The sequence below is a fragment of the Nerophis lumbriciformis genome, linkage group LG04, assembly GCF_033978685.3.
Source record: "Nerophis lumbriciformis linkage group LG04, RoL_Nlum_v2.1, whole genome shotgun sequence".
NCBI classification, from domain to species: Eukaryota; Metazoa; Chordata; class Actinopteri; order Syngnathiformes; family Syngnathidae; genus Nerophis; species Nerophis lumbriciformis.
Genome location: NC_084551.2, coordinates 54,785,001 through 54,802,781, shown reverse-complemented (window position 1 = coordinate 54,802,781; position 17,781 = coordinate 54,785,001). Strand labels below are relative to the sequence as shown.

Genomic DNA, 17,781 nt, shown 5'->3' with positions numbered 1-17,781 from the left:
CCGTCTGTCAGCCACCTCCTCAATGCTGACTAGTGGGCAGCCTAGGACGGACTCCGCGCTCTTAATCACAGTAAGAAAACTGCAAGAGGTCCGCGCATAATCAACGTTGTATCAATGTCTTGTGCCTGTTGGGTCTGCGTTGTTCTTAATGACTACTTAGGCCTACTATGCTACTGTATTTAAATGTGTGTCATTATGGGGGTACTTGGAGAGCCAAGTTGTACAAATCACTAATTATTGTTCTTTTGGTACTCATTGGCCTAAATATTAGTGATAAATTAAATAATTACTTATTTTATTCAATTTTTACATATATTACAAAAATATTTTTTGTGCTATTTTATAGGCGACTTAAATGTTCCTCATCCAGTTTTATTTTAAATTGGTTAAAAAAAAAAATCACTTGCCTGTGTAATAAAAAATGATGTGTTATTAAAAAGTCTGAATAGAGTGAAAAACCATAGCACAAGAAAGCATTTATTGGATATTTCATAATAATAACAAGACGTGACTCTAGTTAAAAGTATTTTTTTTTTAAAAGGTCGTTTTCGGCCCTTGTTTGTGTTAGTAGCACCACATTTTTAAAAACTAAAACCAGTTTCTTTGTTCTGAGGTCAGCCGCTGTAGTGATGACGTCATGTACCAGCCATGAAAATGTCTCACAGTCCAAGCAGCTTGAAGGCGTCGCTTAAATCTTCCATCTCATCGTCCTAAAAAAGGACAGGATTATGATGATGTCATCGTATATACTGCAAATGCATGCAGATACAGTCATGATTATGATGATGTCATCGTATGGACTGTATATGCATGCAGATACAGTCAGGATTATGATGATGTCATTGTATATATATGCATGCAGATACAGTCATGATTATGATGATGTCATCGTATATATATATATATATATATATATATATATATATATATATATATATATATATATATATATATATATATATACACACAGGTAAAAGCCAGTAAATTAGAATATTTTGAAAAACTTGATTTAATTCAGTAATTTATTTTCAGACCGACACCAGCAGATGACATGGCACCCCAAACCATCACTGATGGTGGAAACTTTACACTAGACTTCAGGCAACGTGGATCCTGTGCCTCTCCTGTCTTCCTCCAGACTCTGGGACCTCGATTTCCAAAGGAAATGCAAAATTTGCATGGTTGGGTGATGGTTTGGGGTGCCATGTCATCTGCTGGTGTCGGTCCACTCTGTTTCCTGAGATCCAGGGTCAACGCAGCCGTCTACCAGCAAGTTTTAGAGCACTTCATGCTTCCTGCTGCTGACCTGCTCTATGGAGATGGAGATTTCAAGTTCCAACAGGACTTGGCGCCTGCACACAGCGCAAAATCTACCCGTGCCTGGTTTACGGACCATGGTATTTCTGTTCTAAATTGGCCCGCCAACTCCCCTGACCTTAGGCCCATAGAAAATCTGTGGGGTATTGTGAAAAGGAAGATGCAGAATGCCAGACCCAAAAACGCAGAAGAGTTGAAGGCCACTATCAGAGCAACCTGGGCTCTCATAACACCTGAGCAGTGCCAGAAACTCATCGACTCCATGCCACGCCGCATTAACGCAGTAATTGAGGCAAAAGGAGCTCCAACCAAGTATTGAGTATTGTACATGCTCATATTTTTCATTTTCATACTTTTCAGTTGGCCAACATTTCTAAAAATCCCTTTTTTGTATTAGCCTTAAGTAATATTCTAATTTTGTGACACACAGAATTTTGGATTTTCATTTGTTGCCACTTCAAATCATCAAAATTAAATGAAATAAACATTTGAATGCATCAGTCTGTGTGCAATGAATAAATATAATGTACAAGTTACACCTTTTGAATGCAATTACTGAAATAAATCAAGTTTTTCAAAATATTCTAATTTACTGGCTTTTACCTGTATATGCAGATACAGTCCTGATTATGATGATGTCATCGTATATATATATATATATATATATATATATATATATATATATATATATATGCAAGCAGATACAGTTATGATTATGATGATGTCATCGTATATATATATATATATATATATATATATATATATATATATATATATATATGTATATATATATATATATATATATATATATATATATATATATATATATATATATATATATATATGTATATATATATATATATATATATATATATATATGCAGATACAGTCATGATTATGATGATGTCATCATATATACATATATGCATGCAGATACAGTCATGATTATGATGACGTCATCGTTTATATATATATATATATATATATATATATATATATATATGCAAGCAGATACAGTCATGATTATGATGATGTCATCGTATATATATATATATATATATATATATATATATATATATATATATATATATATATATATATATATATGCATGCAGATACAGTCGCTCCGGCTTAGTTTTTGCCTCGTTCGTGACGAACTCACGACTGACCAAATGAGATCTGACAAGGAGACAGTATTATCTGCTCACACATGCCATCTAGTGGTTGTTCGTGCACACTGCCGCTAGTCCTGGATAAATTAACCAATTCCAAGTCCCTAACACAGGTGTGTCCAAAGTGCGGCCCGAGGGCCATTTATTTTTTAACAGCCTGCGGCACATTTTAAAATTACTATTGAAAAAAAACAAAACATTAAAAAGTGTAATAAAAGAGCAAATGGGTAAAATGTGACGGGGAATAGTTGCAATGTTGGCTGTAATAACACAAAGCTGCCATGAAGGCTGTTTTTTTCTTTTAAACTGTCAATACTCAAAAATAATAATGAATCTAAATCAATGTTGTTATGAAATATTAATCTTTTTTTCGGTAAAACATTGCATATTTTGTATGTTTGCCATGTAAAAACAAATAATTGTATTTTTTTATTTTTTTTATTTTTATTTTTTTACAAAAAGGGCATACAAAACCCTAAAAAATGGATAGATCTAAAGGACTTACATGTTAAAAGTATAAAAAAAGAAGAAAAAAGAACACATTATTTTTTAACACATTTATGTCTAGATAATTTTTTGAGGAATTTTCTGTAATTGTTTTTAAATTTGAATTGCTCAAAAAATGAAATGTAATATCAATGATGTTATGAATTAATGACCCATTTAAGGCTGGAATTACTTCTCATAAATATTCCACTTTGAAAATGTTGGATTGAAAATATTGCAAATTTTGGGTTTTTGCCATAAAAAACTTTTTTTTTTAAATGTATTATTATTATTATTTTTACAAAAAGGGCATGAAACAAACAAAAGTAAATGAAAAAGAAAACAAAAATGTATAATCAACGGATGGATCTAAAGTTGGTCTAAAGACTTAAATGTTTAAAGTCAAAAAAAAAAAAAAAAGGTATACATTATTTTTATCCACATTTATTTATTAATTTTAAAGGAATTTTCTGTAATTGTTTTTAAACTTTATTGCTCAAAAAATAATATGTAAAATCAATGATGTTATGAATTATTGACCCATTTAAGGATTTAATTACTTCTCATAAATATTCCACTTTGAAAATGTTGGAGTGAAAATATTGCACATTTTGTGTTTTCGCCCCAAAAAAACAATTGTATTTATTTTTTTTACAAAAAGGACATAAAAAAAAAACTAAAAAATTGATAAATCTAAAGGTCTTACATGTTAAAAGTAAAATAAAAAAAATGTACACATTATTTTTTAACACATTTATGTCCAGATACTTTTTTTTTTGAATTTTCTGTAATTGTTTTTCAATTTTATTGCTCAAAAAAAAAATTTTGAAATCAATGATGTTATGAATTAGTGACCCATTTAAGGCTCGAATTACTACTCATAAATATTCCACTTTGAAAATATTGCATATTTTGTGTTTTTGCCATAAAAACATTTTTTTTAAATGTATTATTATTGTTATTTTTTTTACAAAAAGGGCATAAAACAAACAAAAGTAAATGAAAAAGAAAACAAAAACGTATCATCAATGGATGGATCTAAAGTTGATCTAAAGACTTAAATGTTAAAAGTCAAATGGAGTGAAAATATTGCACATTTTGTGTTTTTGCCCCCCAAAAACAATTTTTAAAATGTATTTATTCATTTATTTATTTTTTACAAAAAGGCCATGAAACAAACAAAAGTAAATTAAAAAAAACAAAACAAAAACTTATAATCAACAGATGGATCTGAAGTTGATCTAAAGACTTCAACGTTAAAAATAAAATAAATAAAAAATGTATACACTATTTTTACCCATTTTTTGTTTTAATTTTATTGCTAAAAAAATAATATTTGAAATCAATGATGTTATGAATTATTGACCCATTTAAGCCTCAAATTACTTCTCATAAATATTCCACTTTGAAAATGTTGAAGTGAAAATATTGCATATTTTTTTGTTTTTGCCATAAAAAAACAACTTTTTTTTTTCCCCACAAAAAGGCCATAAAACAAACAAAAAAAGCATGAAAATATTAAATAATATCAATATAGTTGATAAGTTGATCTAAAGATTTAAGTGTTAAAATGAAAAGGGGGGTAAAAAAAGTATGACTTATTTTTAGCACTTTTATTAGTGGGACCTTTTTGGATCCCCACGAATTTTAGTAGGACTTCTTATAAAAAAATGTTTATCAATTGTATCGCTTAAAAAAAATCAATCAAAAACATCTATATTGTCATGATTTATTGATCAATTTAAGGCTACATTTACCAATATTCCACTTTGAAAATATTATTTTTAATCTCATAATTATGTATTTTTATCTCACAAATATGACTTTTTTAATCTCATACTTGTGCATTTTTATCTCACAAACATGACTTTGTATCTCATAATCATGTATTTTTTATCTCACAAATATGACTTTGTATCTCATAGTTATGTATTTTTATCTCACAAATATGACTTTTTATCTCATACTTGTGCATTTTTATCTCACAAATACGACTTTGTATCTCATAATTATGTATTTTTACCTCACAAACATGACTTTTTAAATCTCAGAATTATGCATTTTTAACTCACAAATATGACTTTTTGAATCTCATTCTTTAACATTTTAATCTCACAAATATGACTTTGTATCTCATAATTATCTATTTTTTTATCTAAAAAAAAAGTAAAAATCAATAAATAAATAATCAATGTTGTCATGATTAATTAATCGATTTAAGGCTCCAATTACCAATATTTTGAAAATATTTTGGGGAAAATATTACATATTTTGTGTTTTTGCTGTAAAAACAAACATAAAAAAGAAAACAAAAGAAGTATATCAACAGATAGATCTGAAGTTGATCTAGAGATTTAAGCGTTGAATGAATAAAAATAATAAATACATTAATTAATTTAAAAAAAATAATAAAAATATATATACAGTCTATGACCTTTAAAAAAAAATCATTTTTATGACTGAGACCCTTCCCGGTCTTCGTAAACTTGAGGGGATCCCTCGAGGTAAAAACTATATATTAGTCTGGAAAATAAAACATCAAAATGGCCTCGCATGTTTTGATCTTTCAGCGTACGACCTTCATTAAAAAACAATTGGACACCCCTGCCCTAACGCTCCAGTGGCACGCAGGGTTCTCACAAGAATGAGGCACAAACTAACTCGGGGGTTCTGTAGCGGTCAGTTAGCTGCAGTACCTGAAAGATGCGTTTGAGTTTCCTGGCCAGTCGGAGAGAGTTCTGCTGCAGACTGTCCCAGGCCTTGAAGGAGATCTGCTTGTGATCCACAAAGGTCTGCCAGCAGTAGAAGAAGTCTGAGGACAAATTCACAGCGTAGAGAGGGAATGTTCTTCTGTGACTTTTTTTTTTTACACTTCTGTCACGTTCAACAACTTTCAACAACTTTCAACAACGTTTAATAACGTTTAACAACATTCAACGTTTAACAACGTTTAACAATGTTTAACAATGTTTAACAATGTTTAACAATGTTTAACAATGTTCAACAACATTAAACAACGTTTAACAATGTTAAACAATGTTCAACAATATTCAACAACGTCCAACAACGTTTAACAACGTTTAACAATGTTCAACAACGTTCAACACCGTTTAACAACGTTTAACAACGTTCAACAACGTTCAACAATGTTCAACAACGTTTAACAACGTTTAACAACGTTAAACAACGTTCAACAACGTTTAACAACGTTTAACAATGTTCAACAACATTCAACAACGTTTAACAACGTTTAACAACGTTCTAAAACGTTCAACAACGTTCAACAATAGTCAACAACGTTTATCAACGTTTAACAACGTTTAACAATATTCAACAACGTTCAACAACGTTTAACAACGTTTAACAATGTTTAACAATGTTCAACAATGTTCAACAATGTTCAAAAACATTAAACAACGTTTAACAATTGTAAGCAATGTTCAACAATATTCAACGATATTCAACAATGTTCAACAATATTCAACAATGTTCAACAATGTTCAACAATGTTTAACAATATTAAACAATGTTCAACAATATTAAACCATTTTCAACAATGTTAAACAATGTTCAACAACGTTCAACAATGTTAAACAATGTTAAACAATGTTCAACAATGTTCGACAATCTTAAAAATGTTTAAACAATGTTCAACAACGTTCAACAAGATTAAACAATGTTCAACAATGTTCAACAATGTTCGACAATATTAAACAATGTTCAACAATGTTCAACAATGTTAAAAAATGTTCAACAATATTAAACAATGTTCAACAATGTTCAACAATGTTCAACAATATTAAACAATATTCAACAATGTTCAACAATGTTCAACAATATTCAACAATGTTCAACAATGTTCAACAATATTAAACAATGTTCAATAATATTCAACAATGTTAAACAATGTTCAACAATATTAAACAATGTTCAAAAATATTAAACAATATTAAACACTTTTCAACAATGTTCAACAATGTTAAAAAATGTCAACAATGTTCAACAATGTTCAACAATGTTCAACAATATCAAATTTATATTATTCACATGTGAATAATGCTGTATAATAAACTGCATGTATATTATTCACACGTGAATAATGCTGTATAATACTGTATTTGTTATTCACATGTGAATAATGCTGTATAATAGACTGTATTTATGTTATTCACATGTGAATAATGCTGTATAATAGACTGTATTTATATTATTAACATGTGAATAATGTTGTATAATAGACTGTATTTATATTATTCACATGTGAATAATGCTGTATAATAGACTGTATTTATGTTATCGATTTATCGATTCCTAGTTATTGGGGAAATGGTACCGTATCGGTTGAAAGTGGAACTACCTTTGTAACTCATGACCGTGATCTGGACCCCGTTTTTCCGCAGCAACCGCAGGCCGTCCCTCTCCCGGCTGTCCTCCAGGTCGCAGAAGTAAAGGCGGGACACGAAGATCCTGAGGCGCAGGTTGGGCATCCGGCCCAGGAACCGCGACAGAGCCACGGCGCAGTTCACGCACGGAGACCAGGAGCAGAACCAAGTAATGGAGTAGCTCCGCCTCCTTCCGCCTGTGGCGCCGCTCCCCCACAGGCCCGGGCACAGGGTCCCCAGGTAGCGCATGAACAGAAGCTGAAAAACAAGGACCACCCAATATCAAACGGTGTGCTCCCGTGTTGCCAGATCCCCCGCCTCACCTCCACATGGCAGCCGCTGCGGTTGCGCAGGTGTCCGAAGTCAAAGGACAGCGAGTCAGGCCCAACTCGCCTCTTGACCACGAAGCACAAGTAGGTTTCATTGCGGCCCTTTGCCCAGCGCATGTTCTTGTAGTGGTAGATGAACTTGTTGGCCGGCAAAAGCACGCTTCAAGCAATGGAAGTTGGAGATATAAGTCCATTTCAAAGATAACATTTCAAACTAGAACATTTTGATAGGCCTGCTATCTGTGCCCCGGACCTCTGGCCGGGGGTTGCCGGAAGCCGTCGTACTTTTAAGCTGGTGCCAAGTGTCCGAATCCGTGAGTTTTAGGTGCAACTGTACAAAAAGAGCTACAGAACTAGCTTAAAACATTAGCATGCGCACATTAAAATGCTAACACTTAGCATGTGTGCTAACGATGGCATGCTAACAGTTAGCATGTCTCACATATCAAGTAACACGTCTGTCAGGTGTATGTAGAGAAAAAAGTGAAAAATAAGGGGGAAAAAAGTTAGCATGCTAATATTAGCGCACTAGCATGCTAACAGTAAACAAGTGTCACGTACAAAATTATATGAATCCGGAGTAAACGGTTGCAAATTTAGCTCAAAAAGCTATCATGCTAATGTCAGTAAGCTAACAAAGTAAAGTAAGCATGCTATCAGTTAGCGTACCAAGTTATATGACTGTAAGGTGTATGGCAGCGGAATTAGAGGAAAAAAACTTAAAGTTAGCTAAAAAGTTAGCATGTTCATGATAGTATGCTAGCATGGTAACATTAGCATGCGCGCATTAAACTGCTAACACTTAGCATGTGTGCTAACGATGGCATGCTAACAGTGAGCATGTCTCACATATCAAGTAACACGTCTGTCAGGTGTATGTAGAGAAAAAAGTGAAAAATAAGCAAAAAAAAGTTAGAATGCTAATATTAGCTCGCTAGCATGCTAACAATAAACAAGTGTCACGTACCAAGTTATATGACTCTTGAGTAAATGATTGCAAATTTAGCTCAAAAAGCTATCATGCTAATGTCAGTAAGCTAACAAAGTAAAGGAAGCATGCTATCAGTTAGCGTACCAAGTTATATGACTGTAAGGTGTATGGCAGCGGAATTAGAGGAAAAAAACGTAAAGTTAGCTAAAAAGTTAGCATGTTAATGTTGGTATGCTAGCATGCTAACATTAGCTAACAATTAGCATGTGTGCTAACGATGGCATGCTAACAGTTAGCATGTCTCACATATCAAGTAACATGGCTGTAAGATATATGGCTGTGGAAGTAGAGAAAAAAGTGAAAAATAAGCACAAAAAAAAGTTAGCATGCTAATATTAGCTCGCTAGCATGCTAATGTTTGCATGCTAACAGTAAACAAGTGTCACGTACCAAGTTATATGACTCTCGAGTAAACGGTTGCAAATTTAGCACAAAAAGCTATCATGCTAACGTTAGCATGCTATCAGTTAGCGTGTGTCACATAGCAAGTTATATGACTGTAAGGTGTATGGCAGCGGAATTAGAGGAAAAAAACGTAAAGTTAGCTAAAAAGTTAGCATGTTAATGTTGGTATGCTAGCATGCTAACATTAGCTAACATTTAGCATGTGTGCTCACGATGGCATGCTAACAGTTAGCATGTCTCACATATCAAGTAACACGGCTGTGAGGTGTATGGCTGTGGAAGTAGAAAAAAAAGTGAAAAATAAGCACAAAAAAAAGTTAGCATGCTAATGTTTGCATGCTAACAGTAAACAAGTGTCACGTACCAAGTTATATGACTCTAGAGTAAACGGTTGCAAATTTAGCACAAAAAGCTATCATGCAAACGTTAGCATGCTATCAGTTAGCGTGTGTCACATCGCAAGTTATATGACTGTAAAGTGTATGGCAGCGGAATTAGAGGAAAAAAGCGTAAAGTTAGCTAAAAAGTTAGCATGTTAATGTTGGTATGCTAGCATGCTAACATTAGCTAACATTTAGCATGTGTGCTAACGATGGCATGATAACAGTTAGCATGTCTCACATATCAAGTAACACGGCTGTGAGGTGTATGGCTGTGGAAGTAGAGAAAAAAGTGAAAAATAAGCACAAAAAAAAAGTTAGCATGCTAATATTAGCTCGCTAGCATGCTAATGTTTGCATGCTAACAGTAAACAAGTGTCACGTACCAAGTTATATGACTCTAGAGTAAACGGTTGCAAATTTAGCACAAAAAGCTATCATGCTAGCGTTAGCATGCTATCAGTTAGCATGTGTCACATAGCAAGTTATATGACTGTAAGGTGTATGGCAGTGGAATTAGAGGAAACAAATGTAAAGTTAGCTAAAAAGTTAGCATGTTAATGTTAGTATGCTAGCATGCTAACATTAACACACACACATTAAACTGCTAACACTTAGCATGTGTTCTTACGATGGCATGCTAACAGTTACCATGTCTCACATATCAAGTAACACGTCTGTCAGGTGTATGTAGAGAAAAAAAGTGAAAAATAAGCAAAAAAAAGTTAGCATGCTAATATTAGCTCGCTAGCATGCTAACAGTAAACAAGTGTCACGTACCAAGTTGTATGACTCTAGAGTAAACGGTTGCAAATTTAGCACAAAAAGCTATCATGCTAATTATAGCATGCACGTGAAACAAATTATAAATTAGGTCCAAAGGGGGGGCGTGACAAAATAAACATACACATCTAATAGAGTGGTTTGAACGGAAAAATATATCAACGAGTAAATATTATCAAGGTTCTCAATGGCATTTCAATTTAGGGGGGTCGTGAAACAAATAATGTCCAAAGGGGTGCATGAGAAAATAAACATACACATCTAGTAGAGTGGTTTGAAGGGAAAAAATAAGTCAATGAGTAAATATTATCAAGGTTCTAAATGGCATTTCATTTTAGGGGGGGGGGGGGGGGCTAATTATGTCCAAGGGGGGCGTGAGAAAACAAACATACACATCTAATAGAGTGGTTTGAACTGAAAAAATATGTCAATGAATAAATATTATCAAGGTTGTCAATGGCATTTCAATTGATGGGGGGCGTGAAACAAATTATGTCCAAAGGGGGGCGTGAGAAAATAAACATACACATCTAATAGAGTGGTTTGAACGGAAAAAATATGTTAATGAGTAAATATTATTAAAGTTCTCAATGGCATTTCAATTTAGAGGGAGGGGGACATGAAACAAATTATGTCCAAAGGGGGTGCGTGAGAAAATAAACATACACATCTAGTAGAGTGGTTTGAAGGGAAAAAATAAGTCAATGAGTAAATATTATCTAGATTCTAAATGGCATTTCATTTGGGGGGGGGGGGGGGGGGGGGGTGAAACAAATTATGTCCAAAGGGGGGGGCGTGAGAAAATAAACATACACATCTAATGGAGTGGTTGAACTGAAAAAATATGTCAATGAATAAATATTATCAAGGTTGTCAATGGCATTTCAATTGAGGGGGGGCATGAAACAAATAATGTCCAAAGGGGGGGCGTGAGAAAATAAACATACACATCTAGTAGAGTGGTTTGAAGGGAAAAAATAAGTCAATGAGTAAATATTATCTAGGTTCTAAATGGCATTTCATTTGGGGGGGTGAAACAAATTATGTCCAAATTGGGGGGGGGGGGGGGCGTGAGAAAATAAACATACACATCTAGTAGAGTGGTTTGAATGGACAAATATGTCAATGAGTAAATATTATCAAAGTTTTCAGTGGCATTTAAATTTAGGGGGGACGTGAAACAAATTATGTCCAAAGGGGGGCGTGAGAAAATAAACATACACATCTAATAGAGTGGTTTGAACGGAAAAATATGTCAATGAATAAATGTTATCAAGGTTCTAAATGGTATTTCAATTCAGGGGGGGCGTGAAATGATGTCCAAAGGGGGGCGTGAGAAAACAGTAATGAGAAGCACTGCATTAGTGTCAAACTACATCACATTCCCTTATTTACATTTGGAAAATGACAAATCCAAACACAACTTCACTTCAAACTGTACTTTCTCATTTCTCACCCGCCCGAGAGGAATAAAAGAAAGTCCAGCATCAAATCGGCAAAACCAAAAGGTACATTTTTATACTTTGTGGTTAACCGACCAAAGAAACAACGGACAGCGAGAAGACAGCTCGGCTTTCTGCTGGTCTCACTTTCACCAGCTTTTTGTCAAACCACACTTATTTGCCATTATGACTGAAACCTGGCGGGAGACTTTCAAAATAAAGCGTTATCCTGTGAGGATCAACATGACTCAAAGACAACAAACCGGGGATCAGACATGAGAAAACGTCAACAAAAGTGAATATTAGGAGCTAATTTAAAAATCTGTAAATAAAAGTCATCGTTTTGCTCACCTGTCGAGTTTCGTAGTCATTTCGAAAGATGCGCTTGGTCGATCGCCGGGTGTGTGACAAAGAGCGAAAGTGTGTGTGTGTGTGTGTGTGTGTGTGTGTGTGTGGTAACTGAGAAGCGCCATGTCATCACAAACATCCTGCATTCACTGTACAAACATACATATACACATACTGTACATATACATTCACTGTAAAAACATACATATACACATACATGTACATATACATTCACTGTACAAACATACATATACACATACATGTACATATACATTCACTGTACAAACATACATATACACATACATGTACATATACATTCACTGTACAAACATACATATACACATACATGTACATATACATTCACTGTACAAACATACATATACACATACATGTACATATACATTCACTGTACAAACATACATGTACATATACATTCACTGTACAAACATACATATACACATACATGTACATATACATTCACTGTACAAACATACATACACTCATGCATATAGTCACGTTTCATCAAACATATATTAACGTTGTTGCCCTAGGGTAAACTGGGTATAACACAAGGCACACTGACAAAGCTTAACCTATTATTACTATAACAATCTACAAGGTTAATATAGCTGGCTTCACTTTCTTCCCCTCCATTTTTCTGCTTTCTTTTGTATCTCGAGTTATCATTACGTATATGTATTTGTCAGGTTCAACACATTTATTAAACAAGACAAGAAGCAAGGAATCAATCAGAGACAGGATTCAATTTAGCTCATTTTCCAACCAATATTCTACAACACAAATAAGTTTATTCAATGTTGGGTTCTGACGTTGATTTGACCGTTGAAATGTGGTCATTTTCCAAGCAACACTGGGATCCAACGTCGGACACCAACGATTTGTCCCAATTTACGAATACAACTATTTTGCAACATCGTTTCAACGTCCGTTTTAAAAGGACATGTACTTATAATCAACGTTGTATCAATGTCTGGTGCATGGACTACGACGACACAGATTATCCAACCTAAGCCCTATTCCTGGCTTCTGGACTACGGAGCAGCGCCCTGATGGCTGTGCTTCAGTTAAAAAGTAACAAATAAAAATAAAAACTAGAGTAACGAACGAGTCTTTTGAACAAGTGTTTGAAAGACAAGAGCCATGACTCCCATCTCTACTGAGAGCTTGAGTCCACAGAGCGGCATCCTCGTCCCACCCGGTCCACCTTGGTGAATGTCCAGAGGTGGCGCCAGACCTCAGAGGACCGGCAAGTCCGACCTCACCCTGCCAGCCGGGTTTTCCCGAGCTGTCAAGTTTGCCAGACCGGACGTCCCGGCCACAACCCAAGAGAGGGCTGGTGCCTCCTCGCCAAGAGTGTGTGCGACTACTCGACTACCCTCAGACTCTCGTGCCTGCTTTGGGGAATCCACCCAACGTGTGTGTGTGTGTGTGTGTGTGTGTGTGTGTGTGTGTGTGTGTGTGTGTGTGTGTGTGTGTGTGTGTGTGTTGTATTTCTACCCTTCTTGAGACATCAACAAGGAAAATTACCTTCCATATGAGGAGGTGTGAACAGGTTAGGACATAAATCAGAAAACCATTGCATCTAATAGAGAGCCAAATACTAGAGTCCGTGAACATTGCTCCAAAGTCAGGATTCTTTAGTTGATTTAATGTGCGTACAAAAGTAAACATTGACAGGTGCAAAGGCAGCAATGTATGATAAAACAAGACGGCAGCTAAAGAAGGACTTCCCTATTCATCCCCGAAAAACCCCGCCAGGTGAACGGCTGATTTTATTTTTTAGCTGATTTGATCTGGTGAAATCTATCAAAATGAGGGTGGTCCCAAAAAGGAGGGATTTTTCAAATTGACTGTGTGTCGCTTTTAAAATGGCTCCCCCTTATGGTCAACATATGAAATAACAAGTGTGTGTAAAAATTTTAAGTGGACCCCCTCTGGTCAACATATGAAATAACAAGTGTGTGTAAGAAATTGAAATGCGCCATCTTTGGCAAAAATTATTGAAAAAAAATATAAATAAATATGTATATAGAGACATACTGTAATAACGAAGTAAATAAAGAAGATTAAAAACAATTAAAAAAAATAAAAAAGAACTCAAAGCAGTCTTTTTCTCACAATGTGTCGACTTTTTTCTTATAAAATTGGGAACAATTTCTCATATTCTTTCTGCTTCTGTAATATTGCAATATTTTCTTGTAAAACTATTACTTTTTAATGCAAAATGGTGACATTTGTCATGTAAAATTCAGACTTTTGTTACAATATTGCCAAATTTTCTGTCGTTCTTGCAAAATAGTGACATTTTTTTGAGTAAGACGATGACTTTTGTGATAATTTTGCAGAGTAAAATGCTGATTATTTTTATAGCATTGCCAACATTTTTAAGTTTTCTTGTAAAATTGTGACTTTTGTTGGGTAAAATTACGACTCTTTTAAAAAAAAAAAAAGGCCAACATTTGAACCTTTTCTTGCAAAATTGTGACTGATATTGAGTAAAATTCCAACTTTTATCATAATATTGCACAAATGTTCAGTTTTTATTGGAACATTTTGACTCGCGTCGAGTAAAATTCCGACTTTTATTATAATACTGCCAAAATTAAAAGTTTTTCTTGTGAAATTCCAAGTCATTTTTCACAACAAGCTTTTTTATATTTGCATAGTATGTATATATTAATAATGTTGTAAATACACATCTTTATATATCTAGAAAGGTTGGTCCTAAAGAGGGAGGCATTTTTCTCACGTCTCAAGAAGGTACGAAATACAAAAGTGTGTGTGTGTGTGTGTGTGTGTGTGTGTGTGTTCTTGTATTTCCGTCTTGAGACATCAAGAAGGAAAAGTAACTTCCATATGAGGAGGTGTGAACAAGTTAGGACATAAATCATGGTCCCAATACTGAAAACCATTGCATCTAATAGAGAGCCAAATACCAGAGTCCGTGAACATTGCTCCAAAGTCAGGATTTTTTGTGCAAAAAAAGTTTTTCTTGTGAAATTGTGACCTTTTTCTTGGGAAAATCAAACTAATTTGCATAGTATGCATATATTATTAATGTTGTAAATACACATCTTTATATATCTAGAAAGGCTGGTCCTAAAGAGGGAGGCTTTTTTCACACGTCTCAAGAAGGTCAGAAATACATGAATTTGTGTGTGTGTGTGTTTTTGTATTGCTACCCATCTTGAGACATCAACAAGGAAAAGTAGCTTCCATATGAGGAGGTGTGAACAAGTTAGGACATAAATCGTGGCCCCAATACGGAAAATCATTGCATCTAATAGAGAGCCAAATACTAGAGTCCGTGAACATTGCTCCAAAGTCAGTATTTTTTTGTGCAAAAAAAGTTTTTCTTGTGAAATTGTGACCTTTTTCTTGGGAAAATCAAACTAATTTGCATAGTATGTATATATTATTAATGTTGTAAATACACATCTTTATACATCTAGAAAGGCTGGTCCTAAAGAGAGAGGCATTTTTATCACGTCTCAAGAAGGTAAGAAATACACGAATGTCTGTGTGTGTGTGTGTGTGTGTTCTTGTATTGCTACACGTCTTGAGACATCAACAAGGAAAATTAGCTTCCATATGAGGAGGTGAGAACAAGTTAGGACATAAATCATGGTCCCAATACGGAAAATCATTGCATCTAATAGAGAGCCAAATACCAGAGTCCGTGAACATTGCTCCAAAGTCGGGATTTTTTGTGCAAAAAAAGTTTTTCTTGTGAAATTGTGACTTTTTTCTTGGGAAAATCAAACTAAGTTGCATAGTTTGTATATATCAGTGGTCCCCAAACTTTTTGTAGCTGCAGTTTTTGTTTTAAATCAACATAAAAGCACAATATATACACTATATATCAATTTATATCAATACAGTCTGCAGGGATACAGTCCATAAGCACACATGATTGTATTTCTTTATTAAAAAAAAAAATTAAAAAAAAATCAAATTTTCAAGCGTTGACCGGTCCACAGCTACAAAAAGTTTGGGGACCACTGATATATACATACTATGCAACTTAGTTTGATTTTCCCAAGAAAAAGGTCACAATTTCACAAGAAAAACTTTTTTTGCACAAAAAATCCTGACTTTGGAGCAATGTTCACGGACTCTGGTATTTGGCTCTCTATTAGATGCAATGGTTTTCAGTATTGGGACCACGATTTATGTCCTAACTTGTTCACACCTCCTCATATGGAAGCTACTTTTCCTTGTTGATGTCTCAAGACGGGTAGCAATAGAAGAACACACACACACACACACGCACACACACACACACACACACACACACACACACACACACACACACACACACACGCACACACACTAATTCATGTATTTCTTACCGTCTTGAGACCTGAGAAAAATGCCTTCCTCTTTAGGACCAGCCTTTCTAGATATATAAAGATGTGTATTTACAACATTAATAATATATACATACTATGCAAATTAGTTTGATTTTCCCAAGAAAAAAGTCACAATTTCACAAGAAAAACTTTTTTTGCACAAAAAATCCCGACTTTGGAGCAATGTTCACGGACTCTAGTATTTGGCTCTCTATTAGATGCAATGGTTTTCAGTATTGGGACCATGATTTATGTCCTAACTTGTTCACACCTCCTCATATGGAAGCTACTTTTCCTTGTTGATGTCTCAAGATGGGTAGCAATAGAAGAACACACACACACACACACACACACACACACACACACACACACACACACACACACACACACACACACACACACACACACACACACACACTAATTCATGTATTTCTTACAGTCTTGAGACCTGAGAAAAATGCCTTCCTCTTTAGGACCAGCCTTTCTAGATATATAAAGATGTGTATTTACAACATTAATAATACATACATACTATGCAAATTAGTTTGATTTTCCCAAGAAAAAGGTCACAATTTCACAAGAAAAACTTTTTTTGCACAAAAAATCCCGACTTTGGAGCAATGTTCACGGACTCTAGTATTTGGCTCTCTATTAGATGCAATGGTTTTCAGTATTGGGACCATGATTTATGTCCTAACTTGTTCACACCTCCTCATATGGAAGCTACTTTTCCTTGTTGATGTCTCAAGACGGGTAGCAATAGAAGAACACACACACGCACACACACACACACACACACACACACACACACACACACACACACACACACACACTAATTCATGTATTTCTTACCGTCTTGAGACCTGAGAAAAATGCCTTCCTCTTTAGGACCAGCCTTTCTAGATATATAAAGATGTGTATTTACAACATTAATAATACATACATACTATGCAAATTAGTTTGATTTTCCCAAGAAAAAGGTCACAATTTCACAAGAAAAACTTTTTTTGCACAAAAAATCCCGACTTTGGAGCAATGTTCACGGACTCTAGTATTTGGCTCTCTATTAGATGCAATGGTTTTCAGTATTGGGACCATGATTTATGTCCTAACTTGTTCACACCTCCTCATATGGAAGCTACTTTTCCTTGTTGATGTCTCAAGACGGGTAGCAATAGAAGAACACACACACGCACACACACACACACACACACACACACACACACACACACACACACACACACACACACACACACACACACACACACACACACACACACTAATTCATGTATTTCTTACCATCTTGAGACCTGAGAAAAATGCCTTCCTCTTTAGGACCAGCCTTTCTAGATATATAAAGATGTGTATTTACA

At 34.5% G+C, this 17,781-nt stretch overlaps 1 protein-coding gene across 2 annotated transcripts; it reads right to left on the bottom strand.

The window, feature by feature from the left end:
• Nucleotides 1–507: 507 nt before the first annotated feature.
• On the bottom strand, nt 508–12,084 carry aicda (activation-induced cytidine deaminase). 2 transcript variants are annotated; one of them, XM_061957390.2, is made up of 5 exons: nt 12,039–12,084; nt 7,681–7,846; nt 7,333–7,615; nt 5,672–5,787; nt 508–710 (listed from the first exon to the last, which is right to left on the bottom strand). In XM_061957390.2, the coding sequence occupies exons 1-5, from the start codon at nt 12,056–12,058 to the stop codon at nt 660–662; spliced, it is 636 nt and encodes a 211-aa protein (XP_061813374.1). In that variant the 5' UTR covers nt 12,059–12,084; the 3' UTR covers nt 508–659. The 2 variants fall into 2 exon arrangements, with proteins under 2 accessions (XP_061813374.1, XP_061813377.1); XM_061957393.2 differs by having other exon boundaries at nt 5,672–5,767.
• Between the last annotated feature and the right edge of the window lie 5,697 nt (nt 12,085–17,781).

What these genes read in the sequence shown, in the direction of transcription:
- aicda (XM_061957390.2), bottom strand. Translation starts at nt 12,058, where the DNA reads ATGACTACGAAACTCGACAG. An exon ending in GCAGCGGCTGCCATGTGGAG is followed by an intron (nt 7,616 to 7,680) that starts GTGAGGCGGGGG and finishes CTTGTTTTTCAG; the next exon opens with CTTCTGTTCATGCGCTACCT. An exon ending in AACTCAAACGCATCTTTCAG is followed by an intron (nt 711 to 5,671) that starts GTACTGCAGCTA and finishes GTCCTTTTTTAG; the next exon opens with GACGATGAGATGGAAGATTT.